The sequence below is a fragment of the Cyanistes caeruleus genome, chromosome 3 (genome assembly GCF_971803275.1).
Source record: "Cyanistes caeruleus chromosome 3, bCyaCae1.hap1.1, whole genome shotgun sequence".
Classification (NCBI taxonomy): Eukaryota; Metazoa; Chordata; class Aves; order Passeriformes; family Paridae; genus Cyanistes; species Cyanistes caeruleus.
The window spans coordinates 48,521,471-48,537,699 of record NC_141703.1 but is presented as its reverse complement, the minus strand read 5'-3'; the positions used below and the strand labels follow the sequence as shown (position 1 = coordinate 48,537,699).

General features: G+C 35.9%; 1 protein-coding gene and 1 long non-coding RNA gene across 5 annotated transcripts in view; one reads left to right on the top strand and one right to left on the bottom strand.

Annotated features, from left to right (window-relative positions):
- Positions 1 to 12,170, top strand: part of SCEL (sciellin) — a 40,209-nt gene extending 28,039 nt beyond the window's left edge. For all 4 annotated transcript variants that reach the window (XM_023924174.2, XM_023924053.2, XM_023923913.2 and 1 more), the window contains 6 exons: positions 798 to 857; positions 2,352 to 2,441; positions 5,867 to 5,941; positions 6,993 to 7,101; positions 9,444 to 9,546; positions 10,556 to 12,170. In XM_023924174.2, the coding sequence (XP_023779942.2) occupies positions 798 to 857; positions 2,352 to 2,441; positions 5,867 to 5,941; positions 6,993 to 7,101; positions 9,444 to 9,546; positions 10,556 to 10,572 (454 nt within the window). In that variant the 3' untranslated portion in view covers positions 10,573 to 12,170. The remainder of the gene's footprint in view (positions 1 to 797; positions 858 to 2,351; positions 2,442 to 5,866; positions 5,942 to 6,992; positions 7,102 to 9,443; positions 9,547 to 10,555) is intronic.
- LOC111927612 (uncharacterized) overlaps positions 1 to 16,229 on the bottom strand; it is a 39,115-nt gene that overhangs the window by 16,573 nt on the left and 6,313 nt on the right. The window contains exon 3 of the long non-coding RNA XR_015284525.1: positions 9,745 to 9,854. This is a non-coding gene — a long non-coding RNA (uncharacterized LOC111927612). The remainder of the gene's footprint in view (positions 1 to 9,744; positions 9,855 to 16,229) is intronic.

Genomic DNA, 16,229 nt, shown 5'->3' with positions numbered 1-16,229 from the left:
AGCATTTTATGTACAATATTACTGTAAATTTATATTTTACATACCTGACATATGTTAATACATGAAATTTATTACATTAAATCAGCTTTTTAACAGCCAACAGTTGATGGGTTACTCATATAAATGTGACCACATAGACCTAGAGACTGTGCAGAACCCTGGATAATAGCAGTTGGAAGTGAGATTTGGGCTGGATATGGTAACAAAGCAAGGGTTACACTTTGGCAGGCATTTCCATAGCTCATGGCACTGATGCCTGAACTGAATGCAAGTCTATTCTCAAGTTAAAATGACAGAGCCACAGTCAGTTTGGAAGATGTAGGCAGGACCTTCACCTGTAGCGTGGCACCAAGATGTGACACAGTGGTCATGAGCTGAAACACGAGACATTCTGACTGGCTTATGGACAGCTGTCCAGCAGTGGAGCAGCTTGCTTGGAGAGGTTGTGCCACCTCTCTCCTTGAAGATTCTCAAAACCCAACTAGACAAATACTTGAGCAGCCTAGTCTGGTCTCAGTGCTGCCCCTGATTTGAGCAGAAGGTTGGACCAGAGAGGTCCTGAAGTCCCTGAATTTCAGCCTGAATTATCCTATAATACTGTAATGAACTTGACATTTTTGAGTCACTTGAAATTCTTTTGCAGTGTTACCTTGGAAAGGAACTGAAAAATATCCAAGCCTGAACAGATAACTTATTCGTTGTAGTCAGGAACCTTACCTAGGAAATGCATACCATTTTTTTCCTCTTCAACATAAATAATTTAGATAATTTAATTCTGAGGTCTTTCTCACTTTCAGCAATGAGGACCTTGGGGATCACACTGAAGTAAAGTCTGCTGATGACCAAAGTAAAAAGTGGTAAGAATCAATTCATAGTTCTCTCTAAAGTTTAATGATCAAATATCGAGGCTTGTAGCTGTTTAGTAGAACCAGAAAATATGAATTCCTAATACAAGCAGAGATAATTTGCCCAGTGTGAGTAAGATATCTGTATTATTTCTAAAACGTGCCTGATTAACCAAATACAAAAATAAAGCTGCATGTATTTTGATAAGCAATGACTCAAACCTATAAACCCTCAAGGAGAATGAAAATGACTAGTGACAAGATCCTTCTAACTATTTTTGTGCTTATCTAAGTGTTCTGTGAATTCAGCTGCTGGCATCTCAAACAAATATAAGAAAAGGTATTCCTAGTATAAAAGCTTTACTGCTACTAGATTTCATTATTTAGAAAAGCTAGGATCCATTTTGGTTAATTAAAGTGAGGTTAGTAGTATGTTTTTAGGTACCAATCTGATGGAGTCTTTTTTGAGTAATTCACTTAGTTGTATACCCACATAAAGAGGGAGAATGTAGTTATCTGTGTATATATAGGCAGTTTTGCTATTTTTTAATAGAAAATATTTTTATCCCAGCAGTTCCAGGTCAACAGTCTGACCAGGGAAGCATATACTGAGCATCTCCAGTGAATGAGTTTCAGTTCTGACAGGGCCCTGCCCCATCAGCAGTCGGGCACAAAGGAGGTGCTGCTTCTTGCAGCACCACTCTGCATATAAAGCACAACAAGCACTGAGAGGGCTCAGCAGAGCCTCAGTCCTTGGCAAGCTCACTGAAATAATCAAGCTGCAGCCCACACACCCAGAGTTAATGCAGATAATGATCATGTTGTTACAGAGAATAACCTTTGGCAGAACCAAACAGGAACAGCCTTCATCTGAGCTGCTTTGTAAAATCATCAAAAACATTATTAGCACTTATTCCTGAAATCCTATCATTTGTTTGGCAAATTCTATTTTTATGTTTGTTTGTGTGTTACGTTTTGTGGCAGGGAAAACTGCAGGAGGAGGTTTCTCTTTCTTGAATCATAGCCCTGCTTTTGAAATGAGTCTACGTATCTGTTTAGTTGGTAATTTCTAATAAAAACATAACTGTAGTATACCCAAAAAAAGAAAATCTGGAACTGAAATATAGTAAGCCTAAGAATAAAACATTATGGAATACTGACAAGAAAATGTGGAACGCTTTCAACAACTGAGACACTATTGCACAGCTGAAAACCCCAGTGGGCACTTTGAGGAAACTAGAGTTCAATTAAAGTTAAATGAAGTTTCCAATATGAATATATATGAATATATCAGCATAAAATGGAGGAATAAAAATTATAGGTCACATGACTACATTATTTTTCACCAGCAACAATTTAATGATAATAAGGTAAATTTGTTTCACCTGTTTTTTCTAGACCAAGCTTCTGCATTCATGACTGTAAGTGTAAATTAAAACTGTGTAGCTGAAAGAGATTTCTAAAAAGAATTTATTTTCTTGTTGTGTGGTTTCTTTTTTATTTTAGGATAATTGAGAAAGGATATGAAAATCCTCCAAGGGCTCCAAATAGTCTCCCAGAAACAAACTGCTCTAGTGACAGTAAAAAAAAGAACAGGTACTGTGGAAAATTAATTTGGTACTGTAATGTCTAAAGTGCTATTTCTTGAAAAAAATACATAAAGAGCTTTTTTGTGCAAGAAATTTCAGGAATGCTTAGAAAGCTCTCATTGATCTCTGGAATCATACCACCCCCTTTCCAAATCTGCATCCAGGATCCCAGGCACAGGTCACAAATCCTAACTCTAGTGCACTGAGTGAGAAGCAGAACACACACCCTGTGTAGCTCTAGAGATATACCTGAAACATAAAATTTATGAGGGCAGCTAAGCCAGAATTCTTATCTAATCAATAGAGGAAAGGCATTTCCTGAATGCTCTTATTTCCTATGAACTTGTTTCTTTCTGAAACTGTAAGGAAAACATTACATTCTTCACTTAAAGTGCCTTTTAAATTTCCTAAACCTATATGGGATGAATCTGAACCCACATATCATCAATCCAATCACTGACACTGTGGCTAGGGATTCTGAATTTTTGACCAAGAACAAACTATTTTAAAATCCATTTTTCTTACAATATTCATGCTCTAGCTGGATTCTGCCTCTACAAACCCACATATTGCAAATCTGAGTGAAAAATGTGATGTAGGGATATCTAATAGAACTAGCTGTACACCAGGTCTATTGGTATCAGGAAATAATTGAAATAAAAGGAAATGTTACCTTGTTCTTCATGGTCAAAATTATTTTCACAAAATAAGACAACACAAAGTTACAAAATAATATAATTGTTACAAAAAGTTACAAAAAAATATATATAGTTCTTGAATAGTTCTTGACTTTTTTGGATTAAGAAGACCTCTCTCCTGCATCAATCCACCCATCTATACGGATTCATTTTTTATGTAGGAAGGATTGCTTAAAGACATAACCTGTATGTTGTATTGCTGTATAATAGCTGTGAACTGCCTGAGTCAGGGCTGAAGACTCAGCAGGGAGAGGAGAAATCTATCGATCCTTACTGACAGGGAAAGTAAAGGTCTGGTACTTTATGGGAATTATGGTCAATGTCCCCATCCTTAATTTTGTGGTTAATTTGATTAATTGATTGCACACCCAGTCCTTACTGTGGATATGAATGGGCACAGGATCTTTAATCCCTCATATTCTTACATCTGCTGTTCGAGTACAGTTGAAACCTGTGTAGTGTGAAAATTCTGCATGACCTTGAAAGATAAACCCATAAATTGTCTAAGAATAAAAACAAACAGCATATAATTTAAGATTTGAAATATATACTCAACAGAAAAATTAATTAACATTTTTCAGAATTTTGTGTACATACAGGCTCTGAGTTGTAATATTCTGATTATCTTTGAAAGTTAAAATAGAGAGCAGTAATAGAAGAATGACAGGGCAAATAATGTGCTGCAATATGCAATGTTACCTTACACTTGATAGACTTTATAACCCCCACCTGAAGCTCTAATCCCATTTTAATTCATGAAGACTTATTGAATGAATGGTCTTTGTAGGTTATTCTTCCAGGTTTTATGCAACAGATTCTACAGAGTATTTATTGTTGAGTACTTTGTTGTATGAACAAGTCATTGTTCATACAGCAAGTGAAGGAGTGACTGATATGAACTGAAAGAAGGGACGTGATAAGGTGCACAGCTCTCAGGCTACACTGGGACTCAGTTTTCACTTGGTGTCTCATCAAGCTGTCAGACTATGCATTTATTTAAATGTTCTGAGTTTTCTTGCACTTTCAGTTGACAAGGTTAAAACCTGATGCTTTGGAAATATTTTTTGCTTTAGCTTTAGCATTTTTTGTTTTATACTTTCCAGTTGTGGTTTTCTACCTAAGCTGTGGTTATATATGGTTTTGTGTGCTTCAATCATAATACTCCAGTCAGTTAGTAAAATCCAAGGGATGCTGTTCTCTACACTAGGACACTTGAGGAAAGTATTTTTCTCTATACAGCTTCCTGTAAGATAATGTTACTTTCAGGCATGCAGCAAATGTAAAGACCCATATTATGTTGAGTGTGCCATGCATAGTACTCAGTTTGCCCAAGACTGTGCAGTTAAATACAATAAATTAAATGGAAGATTTGGGAAAAATAAGCTTAAAAAAAATATATAAGAATTACAGGCTCATACTTTACAGAGAAATTATATTCCTTTGCCACTTTTCACTGTAGCAAGAAACTTTAGGCAATTGCACTAATAATATACTCCACCCTGTGACATGTGCTATGCACATTCGTGGTCAGGAGAATTTCTCAGCCACAGAAACTCTTTCAAAGGCTGATCACTTAGATTTAGTTTGCATTCCTACTTAGTAAGCTTACTTTCATCTCACCTGAAATATAAATGGAGCACTGGGTGTTCATTCAATGAGATATTTCCTCTGTGGTGAGCAAACCCAAGTTTGTTACATTCTGATTAAATAACAAGCCCATTGTTCTATGAAATATAAATAAAATATTTATAGTTTCAGCTTATCAGTAACTGTGCAATTTAAACACATTTCTGGTGTTGTACGGAAATAAGGCATATGTACTTTATGAAATACAGGTATGTAGAAAAGAGCATCTGACCTTCATAACACCTTAAATGTTATAAATCTCTTATATTTTCCCACATAAAACCCAATGTTTGTTAAATACACATGATCATAAATAATTGCTCCTAACATAGCAGAATATTATTCACGAATGATATGCAACATGTAATAATTACTATATACCTTAAGAATTTCTGGAGAATAGGATTAATAAATGAACTCAGAAATCTTCAAAACACATATGGCAAGATTATTTCTTCAACTGTCACATACGTGTTGACCCCTTCCATGGAAACAAAACTGACATTTAAGTAACTTGGAAATGGGACTGCTAAAAATGGAAGATTTAACTTCCCTGATAATTAAATTCAGTATAACCCTTTCTACTCTGATATAAGGAACAATACAGTTACTGTAATGAAAACAAATCATACACTGAAAAGCCTGTATTACAAAGACCCTCACTCTAATTCTAGGAACATTGTAATTTTGTTTGGCTGTTTGACAGCTTTTTGAGGACAAGTGAAAGAAGCAGAGGAAAAAGAAAAAAATGTAGTCTGTCACCATTTTCTGATATGTATCATTTAGGCTGAGATATCAGCACAGGAAACCCAATACTGTTACGTAAATTTTTCTCAATCAGCTTCTGGATTTAATTTTGAAATGCTGAAGAATCATTCAAAAATAGAACAGTCTAAAGACACTATATTACAAATATTACTATATTATTAATTTACACTTTTTATTTGATACCTTATTCTTGATGGTTGTAAAAAAAACAGAAAAAGAACTCATCAACAAGTATGATTTTTTTTTGAAAGCATGTTTATTTTGCATATTATCATCAATGTAGTGAAACCTTTACAAAAATGTACTGCTTAGTGATAGCTATGTACTCTCTGCTTCACAGCAAATCATCACTTGGTGTCTATGAAGAAAATATAACTGGAAATACTATCAAAACTGTTTATTCTACTTCTGATCGGTAAGTACACATTAATAACATCATAGAGTACCAAAGGACACACATTTACATAAGCATTCAAGTCTTCAGACAAAAGAGAGCAGTGGAAGTCACCATCATGAGACAGCTTTTCATATAAAGCTCTCTTTCAGTGAGATCTTGCCATCAAATCATTACCATAGTTCAGCCTAATATTATGTTAGGCTTGTCACAGCTGACATTTTAAAATATCTATAGAAACAAGAGCCAATGCCTTAAATGACAGAGTTAGCTTTGTGATTCTGTAGGTTTCTATCTCAGGCAGCCACTTACTCTGCAAAATTTCCTTCCTTTGTGAAAACAGTAATGACCAATTTATGTACAAGTGTGGAGGAATAGGTTCACAAGAGACTGCTGTTGAAGACTATCTTTTTTTTCAGACAGCCCTACTATCTGGAAATACCTGATCAAAATAACTTATCTCCTTTCCAACATAAGGATAAAGAACTTGGGATGATTAAATATTAGTACAGCAGTTTGTCACTGACAGGAAAGGAGCAAGACCATTGATTTTGTAATGATAAAACAACACCAACAGTTGTATCCAAAGTACAGTGATGTCACATAGGAGTCCAACAAGAGCTGAGAAAAAAAATTAAAAAGTCTTCAGGCACTTCTGCATTGCATAGAATTCTGGGAACCAGACTGATCTAATTATGGCAGTTTGATCCAACTACCAGTTTACTTTTGTGATTAAAACATTAAAATCATTCCCCTCCAATTTATCCCTATTTAGTGTACATGCTCTCAGATATTCAGCAGTTTAATTTAGTTCACCAGAGAAGACCATTCTATCCACCAAGGTATTTTTGCTACTTGACAATTATACTCAGTAATTTGCCCATCAGAGGAGACCATGTATGACACCTGTCAACTGCAAGGGAGAGAATACACAAATGAAATTTTTCCATCAATGGCCATTGTACAGTATACAAATGTCTTTCCCATGCATTGTGCTAACCTTATCAATTTTCTGCTTGAGATCTCAATGGCAGCTCTTTTTCTGACAGCTGATGTTGTATTATATACACAGGAGTATAATTGGAAAAGATATATGTACATACTGCAGGAAGCCCTTGGGCATAGATGCCAAAATGATCTTAGATGCCTTGCAAATTCACTGTCATTCGACTTGCTTCAAGGTAAGAAGATTTCACCTGCTACCAAGAAATAAAATTTGATAGTAATAGCTGTATTATAGTATACATATAATAAGAGATTATTTAGGCCTTAGGCCTTCTCCACCTGTGAAAATAAGAAGTCTTGAGACTGGAGTAGAAGATAAATGTAGGAAATACTAATCTCTCTGTTTCCCTCTCTTCCCTACACAATCCCTTTTTCTTTCTATATCTCTCCCTCCTCCTCTCTCTACTCTCCTCCTTGCCACTCCTCCCTTGCAATAAAAAGCAAGATAAAGGATGCAGCTGAATGTATTCTTTGAGTCCTACACATTTGTAAGCCTTCACTTCAAGTCTGATACAGTGAATTATATCAACTTCTACTTTCTTCATATTGTAAAATTTTATTCAGGTTTTTTATGAAGTTTTGTAGATAGTCTTGATTGACATCTTAAGCAGTCTTAATTATTAAAAAATAGGTATTTTTTTTCCTAGTTCCATTAAGAATGAAAGCACAGCAGAAATTTCTTTTTTGTTTGTAATCCAAACCCTAAGCCTCAGCCTAAAATTCGCTCTTAAACTTTTTCTCAGGGTATGCCTGGCAGTGCTCAGTCCCATAGTCTGTTTTCTTTCTGCCTCATTTGTCTTATTTCTGCTTGGAACGCACAGAGTTTGTTGTTCTAACAAACAATACTCAGCAAAATCACTGCATTAGCATAGTTCATATTTCCCCCCAGTCCTGCACAGCTTCTATTTCTGCTTCTGACAGCAGTTCAAGTCCCTATTTACTACATGAAAAGTACCACAAATCAGAATACAGCACTAAGGTTGCACTTCACATGTATGAAGCTGCATGTGCTTTTTGTTCACTGTGGACTCTTTTGTTCACTCTGAGCTCTGTGAGCTCATGAAAGGCATTTTCTGCCATGAGAACTACTATGTACTGTGTCACATGAGAACTACTATGTAATAGCTCCTCAATACTATTATTCCAAGTAAATACAAGATCTGGTCTGCTTCCATTCTTTTTAGATCAACCCACATAAAGAAGAAAGGACTTTCTGTTAGTTGAGAGTATTAACATGTTGGTCGTGGCTGAATTATCTGTTAAATATTTATGCTTATTTTTCAAACTATATATTTTTGTTACCTACAATCAACTGGGGACATGCCTGGCCATCAATATTCAGCTTAATTTTTGTATAACTACAATCTTATGAAAGCATTATCCAAAAAAAACCCCAAGAATTGATGTAGGTCTGTGGTTCATGCTTGCAGTTATGTATGTAGCTAAGTAGTGCAATTTCTTATCATCAGTATTCATTTAGCTCCTTACAAATACCCCGTACCTATTAGAGATTTGCACATAGCTGACAGCAGTACACTATCTTCATATCCTTGTAAAGGTATATACCAAAAATATAATAAGCAAATAACCCAAATTGTAGATTTTTTTTTCTCTGTGTAAAAATTCTAGCTAATATTGGTGAACAGAGCTTTAAAGACATAGCCATCCTTTTGCTGATTTAAACAAAGAAATAGAAAATCATGAAGACAGCAAATTGTTTTAACAACACCTTAATACTAATCCTGATTTTCACTTATCAGTGGATAAAATATACAAATAAGCCAGAATTCACTATTCTTTTATTAGATTTAAATAAATAAAATTATCTGGGTATCAAGATCCTAGTTTCTGTATCAAGTTACCATGCTCCTTGATCCACTGTAGGCCTTCCTTGTGATCTTGGTAAGTCAGCTTCTGTGTGTATCTATGCATTTTCATATGTGAAATATGGGCAATGCTTCTCTATCTCAAAAAATGAGCTTTTTTGAGACATTTGTGAAAGCAGCATCCAGATTTTGCAAGAATGAGAGACATAGTTAACTGTTAAGATAAAGTGTCATAAGGTATTTTTAAATAAACAGGTCTAGATTCTTTAAGATCTACTCTGAGTTGTATGATAATGTGTGATCATTCTTCCTTTATTCAGTAAAGAATAAAAAGGATCTCAAAATGGTGATACATCTTACTCTAGGATAAACCCCTAAGCTATGAGAGAGAAAGTAAAAGTACCCTTTGGAAATGTCTGGGGGAAGGACAGGGTTGTTGAGTATAATGAGTACCTAGGCAACCAGTTGAGACAATGGTATCTGATCTTTAGATGCCTAAAGATGAGACAGTCAGATACCTAACTTCCTGTTGTCTAAAACTATTCTTCCAGAGTTCAGTTTTTATGATGCAGCACTAATAACTCCTATTCTGGTCTGGGGTTGCTTGTTTCCTAAAGGAAATCATGCTGGGTATGAGTATAAGAGAAATGTTTCATTTTAATTTTTTTTATTCTTTGACTTGTGTGTTGAAGTGCGAAGTATGTAAGAGACCTCTGGAAGACCTGAAAGCAGGAGACAGCATTTGGATTTATAAACAAACTGTGCACTGTGAGCCTTGTTATTCCAAAGTTAAAGGTAAGGTACAAGACATGTAATACTGAATGTGGGAAAAAACATTTAGTGAACTTCATTCAAAAGACTTCAGTATATGACAGCAGAGCTGTTGCTTTTGCTTCTTGTGTGTACTTAAACATTTTCAAAGCATCTACTTCAGTAAGTAAGGGTGCTTAAGACGATATCCAACCCCAGGTTCTAGACACAATTATTCTGTACCTGTGAGGGAGATCTTGGTCGCACTGCAAGTTCATCTCTTCAAGCCTCTCTGTAGAGTTGTACCTATGCAATCAATAGAGGCACTTAGAGGGAGGCAATGGCACCTTGCCCTGGAAGTGAGAATATATTGCAAGGCCATCAGAGAATCAGATTGTTCTATTGAAACAAATAAGCCAGGGAGCAAAGGTATTTTCACCTAGCGGAGTAATTGTAACCAGTAGAAGATACAAAATCTATGAAATCATAATGAAGATATTACACTGTGATTATGATTCTTACCTTTGTGAGGAGCAAAGTGAGTGAAAAAATGTGCAAGGCATGAACATTTTGTTTTATTAATTTTTCTAGAAGTTACTGGATTTTAACTCTTCATGGCAATTACTATTTCACAGCAGTATAAATTAGTACCTGTGTACCGAATTAAGACAGAGACGTAGATTAAATCCTCTGATAAACTGGTTTTCAACTATGTAACTCTGAGATAAGATCATGTTAACTAATATATTAAAAATTTGTTTCCTTAAAATATTTCTGTTATTAAGTCATTGCAAAATCTGATGGGAATGGGAAATTTTGCAAATAATCAGATTAGAAAATTAGCAAAGCATAGAAACAGTTATAAAACTGTAGAAAGATATACCAAGGGTCTTTGTATTAAGCACAGTAAATTGTTATGTCTTATTTCAAGTTACAAGATAGACAGACTTCAGTAGACATTCTAAAAAATAAAAAAAATCTGAAGTTTCCTTGTAGGATATTTAGACCATACTGCTTTGCTTGGCATCTCTGACCAATCTTTTCTCTCTTGCAGAAAAATGGATCTACTAATTTTGATATACAGAATATATGATGAAGAAGTTACTATTGTTTAGTTAACTGTATTGGCCTGTTAACTCAAAACACTGTGGGAAATTATACATTTTTACTGCTGGGAATTCTCTGAATGAAGTCCTACTGCATGGTTATCAAAAGAATTAATTTAATGAGAATTTAGATGCATTTTCATACACACATTGCAGGAAGCAAAACAAGATATTGGTCAGTATATTTACCAGATCTATGAAACCACTAAATTGTATGTAAAATCAATGATAATTTATTGAAATTTTCTGAATGTCAGGATATTCCTACACTTTTTTTTTTTTTTTAAAAGGCTGTATTCCCTTTTCCTCCAATATAAAGTTCTGTGCTTAATAAAACATGCATGGGAGTCACCTCGTCAAGATTAGCCATTTAGAAGTCAGCTATTCAGTTTAAACTGCTGTTTTCATGCAGAAGGAAGTGGGTTCATACTGCACCTTCAACCTCCAGAGAAAGGTTCTTCCCAAGTAACTTAAATGATAAATTTGAGATGGAACAACTCATCTTTGGAAAATGCATCTCTGCAACTGCAGAAGGATTCTAGACAAAAATTGCTAGAGGGATTTAAGTAAAACCACCCCACTCTATGTTTGTAATTCTCATAACTATTTAATGACCATTTTTTTAAAAAGTGCACACTAAATAGTTGCCATGAAATAATGAAATATATATTTTGCATGACATTATGTTGTATTTATATTTCCTACTTTATTAAATTGACTATCTAAACACTTTGGATGGATTCATCTTGCTTAAATTTATACATCTACAGTGTAGACTTCTTTTTCTGAGTTACATGATCAATCATATAGAGAAGCAGACATTTTTAGGAGGCAATTCAATTGGTCAGATTGCAAACATCTGTTTTACTGTGACGTTAACCAATGTACATCTATCTTACTTCCATGGTTTGCAAAGGAACCTGGAATGAACAACTCAGATTTGTAGACGTCTACACCAGGTCAGATATGCTCCTTCCTTTGAGACTACAGTGAAAGCATTTTTTTTTTCCTTTCGGAGAGTGTATGTATATACAAGTATAGAAACTGAAAGAAGAATTCATGCACTGTTATAATATGTTGCCTAAAATAATCAATAGTTCAGTAGCTTACTGGACAGACAAAGGTATTGACTACTAGTCTTTGTCATGAGATGCTTTCGTTTATGGTTATTCAGAACTGATTTTTCTGCTTTACATCTCAGTTTAAAAGGACTTCCTGGATATGACCATGACAGAGTTAGTGTTTGGAGGCTGCTGGACCTAGGCAAGAGCTGAAAGGCATACAAAGTATTAACGTCATAGATTAATAATAGACTGGTGAGTGGCTGTCCCAGTCAAACTCTCTCTCCTTGACTGCACATTTCATAGGGGAGGCAGGAGGTATGGATGTCTGTGTAATTTAAACCACTGGGCCTGCAGCTGAGTAAGGATTTTGTCTGCCTTAAAGGATGTTCAACTGATTATGGAATGGAGACATGAGACAGTAGATTTTTTTTGTTGTTGTTAGTTTTATGAAAATCTTATGAATTAAAGTCAGTAACTCGAATAAATCTTTAATTATTGATATTTTTTCTGGTGTCTGTCTCTTGCTGATGACATATTAAACTGTTAAACTGTAATTGTTAAAACTCTGTGCTTTACCAGGAAACAATGATTTGCGCAATGGTTTGAATAAAGCAGTGGCAAAACTTTAATGTTCACAGATTTGGTCCTGTTGACAGACCAGCATTTATTGCTAAAGCCTAGTTACAGTGGAAGATGTTAGACATTCATTTGAGCCAGAACATAAGAATCTAGGAATTCCTAGTGTTTGAGGGGATGAGAGATTTTAGTTCACTCCCTCAGAGATCAGGAGCTCTGGATGAAAATATCTGCTGCTTAAATGCTCATTGATGGAGAAGTAGCAATAAGAAACCATAAATAATAATTCTATGCTCATTAAGTTATCCTCACTGAACAGCCCCGGTAATTGTGCCATGTGGTTTTTTTTGTTATTTTTCATTATATGTTGTAAGTTGGCTAAGAAGAAACACCAGGTTTGTGATTTACCATATAAAATCTGGCAGAGCAGTACTCATTAAGAAAAATCATATTAACATCTCAATACCAATGTATCAAAACTTAAATGTTTTTTCTCCTTTTTGCATATCATTAGCCTGTGGTGTTTCATTTCCCTTTGACTAGTCCTTCCACAAAACAATCCAAATGAAGAGTTTGCTGGCAGCTGTTTTAATGAACGTGTTATTTTCAATAATGCATTAAATTAGACCGAAAAGCTGTATTGAGAGATGATGTACTAAATTATGTGGGGGTTTGTGATTCATCAGGCCCATTTTTTCAGTGTGTAATGGATACTTTATTTTACAAAGCTGGGGCACTGCTCTGCAGGGAGGGGAATCAAGCAATCAGAGGAAAGGAGTGAAATAATGCATAAAATGCATATTGATGCATTTAAATATGTAGATTGCTTCAAAGCTACTGATATTTACAAGAACAAGGAATGTCATAAGAACATCTTTGCTGTGTTAATATATTCTGTTGTATTCTCTGTAGGTTTCTACAGAATGCTCAGCCTGAGCATCCCTCCCTATCAGTGCTTGACACAGAATGACAAACGTCTCCAACATGTCCCCTCATCCTCTTCCTCTTGAAAGAGGATGAGGGGACAGTGTCAGTTTGACAAGACATACCCTCTGTTACTTCACACAGTCTCTTTAGCTAGGCTTGTAGAGAACATCAAATGGATCTTGCATTTATTTTGTAGGTCACCTCTATTCCTTGCTTCTTCATTATAGGGATGTGTGTAGTGTTGAGATAGCTTCAGGTGTTCAGTTTATTTACTCACAACAATAAGGTAAGAACTCTATTACTCCTTGCTTTCCTTGGTATTTTAACATAATCTCATTGTTTACAATGAGAAGTACCCACTCTCTTGGTTTGTTTCTCTCTCTGATCATGCACGTTGCTCATTGTAGTTACTGTTACACCAGGAGGTAGTTTCAGCTTTCAGACTAGCATATGCCAGACTAAGAGGGAGAAATGTCTCCTTTTTTTCCTTCTGCTGCATCACAACACCTCATTTTTCTTCAGAGCAGCACAGACATCCAGCATTCCATAAAGACAAAGGATAAAGAGGCTAAATACTTAAGTAGGTTTGATGTGCCAAAGTCTGAAATTGTTGACCAAAGTAGCTCTGTTTAGCTGCTTAATTGATGCAGAACAACTGAATTCTTAAACTGATAAGGTCTTTTTTTTACTTCAAAGGCCTCCTCTTCTGTTGTGTTTTTCCTGGCCTGAGCAACTAATCTCTAATGTCCTGCATCAGTAAAACTAGGACTTAGAAACATTCAGGACTTTCAAACATTCAAACTTGCATTTCAGAGAGAAGAATCTGCAGGTATTCTCAAATACGCTTGGCACAATCTGCTCAAATCAGACCTTCTTGAATACCTCAATTACCACCACCTTTTAAAACCATGGAGATGGTGTTCTCTGAACAGATGAACTGTGCCCAGAAAATGGAGTGCAAAGTTCAGTGTCTCTCCCAACATACCTAAGCAGGTTGTGTAACATAGTGGAACAGCTGGGTGTATGGAATAAAGAAGATGTTCCCAGTAGTCTTTTTGCCACATTCCCTGCCCAGTGAAGGCTGGATCCTTATGGCCCATGTTCCACTGGATAGCCACACACTGCTTGCACATTCATTATATGCTTATTGATAACTCGGGAATGACTCCTGAATAAAAAAAATAGATTGTCTTGGGAGCAAAGACCAAATCCTGGAATTTCATCATCTCATCCAAGTGGTCTAATTAAGAATTAAAAGCAGTGCGAATGATTAGAGGGGTTGTCTACAGTCAGATTTAGCTTGAGTAGGACAGTGAGAGAGTGAAATTTTGGGGGTTTCATCTGAAGACTATTCTAAATATCTCTGAATATGATAATCTCTTCTAAGCCTTAGTATCTTTGTCTTTCCAGCCTCTGAGCCCTTTTGGACAGGAGCTCTCTCCATTTTGTCTAGTGTCCAGCACAGCAGTGGCCTCTGGGTGGTACTGCTGCACCTGTATGAATGACCCAAGAAAAATTCCATTTACCTCCCTTTCCAAGCAAGCTGCTTGGAAACAGAATGTGTTTTTTGTGGGGTTTTTATAACTGTGTCAGTTACAAATTGACAGCTACAGCCTTGCAGGCTGTGCCAGGACTTAAAAGTGACTGTTTTGGTCCTGTTAGAATCAATATCTGAATATAATCATGCCAAAAGCACTTGTCTGAGTCTTGGCATTGCTGTGCAGTCATCAGGCATCTGTTTAGGGAGCTTAGACAGCTATTGCGGTCAAAACAATTGGCAGCCAACATTTTAAAACTACCTACTCAAGAAAAAAAGAAGACAAAATCAATTCTGGCAAGAAAGGACAAACTTCTGGCATTCAAGCCATTTTTTCCACATGTTTAAATACTAAAAGAAGCAGAAAAGGGAGAAATTACAAAAAAGATGAAAGCATTATGCAAATAAGTCAATTAAGGAATTTTAATGGTACTAGTGTTGTTGTAAATAATGGTGCCATTGAAATTAATAGTCAAACTCAACTGTAAGATGAATATTCCAGAAAACATTGGTCTGTCTTCACATCTTCTGGTTCCTCCAGGGAGTTTCCACCCATGGAACTTTGAATTATATTATCCCTGTATGTAGTTCAAATCTTGGAATTAAGAATGAAAATCCAGCTAACCATATTTGTAGTATTTCAATTTCAAATAGCCAAATGGTTAAATGATATTTGGGAAATCTACAGAAGTATGCAACTGATAACACGTTTGAACACTGTTTTTAGTTGTTTTCACAACTGATAATGCATTTGAGCATTGACTTTATCCATTTGCCCAAGCGACGTATGTCAAAGTAACAGTAAAGTCTTTTGAACAAAGCATCAGTTTTCTCACAGCAAAACTCCTTCAGGGAACAAGCGTACCAGGTCTGACATGACTGACATCTGTGGAAAGCTGAAGGAGGAAAGCCAGGAAGGAACAATATTTTTTCTGCCTCTTCCACTCTAGTGAGAGACATCCCAGATACCCAGTCAGAGGGGAGCACATTCTTTGAGAACTGTAGTTTCTGGGTTTTAATCTGGAGATCACCAGGACTATTTAAAAACTTCCCTGCCTTCTAATTCAGAATCAGACTCTCCTCAGTAGGAACACATATTAAAAAACAGGGAGTGAAGATAGCAGGGACTTTACTTCTCATAATGAAATTGGAACAAACACAAGGAAAAGATCTAGCTAAGAAGAATACACTTTTTTCATAATACCACAATTAGTACACCCTTCATTAATCCAGCGAATGTACTCAAGAAATACCTTTGCTGTACTGCATTTCTTCTATTTCCAGATTGTCCCAGGAAGGGCTGATTTTAGACCAGCTCTTGCTCAGCCCTGAAAGTGTGTCCAGAACTGACTGCATGTCTCCAGGATGGACAAAAGGGACCCAGAAGGAGTAAGATTGATAGGTCTATCACCACCTGTGATAGATCCATCTCTACCCCAGACCCAGGAGTTCTGGCATAGCAGGAGGAAGGGCAAGGAAGGTTATATGCCACTCTAGTGATGCAGGAAAGATCTCAAG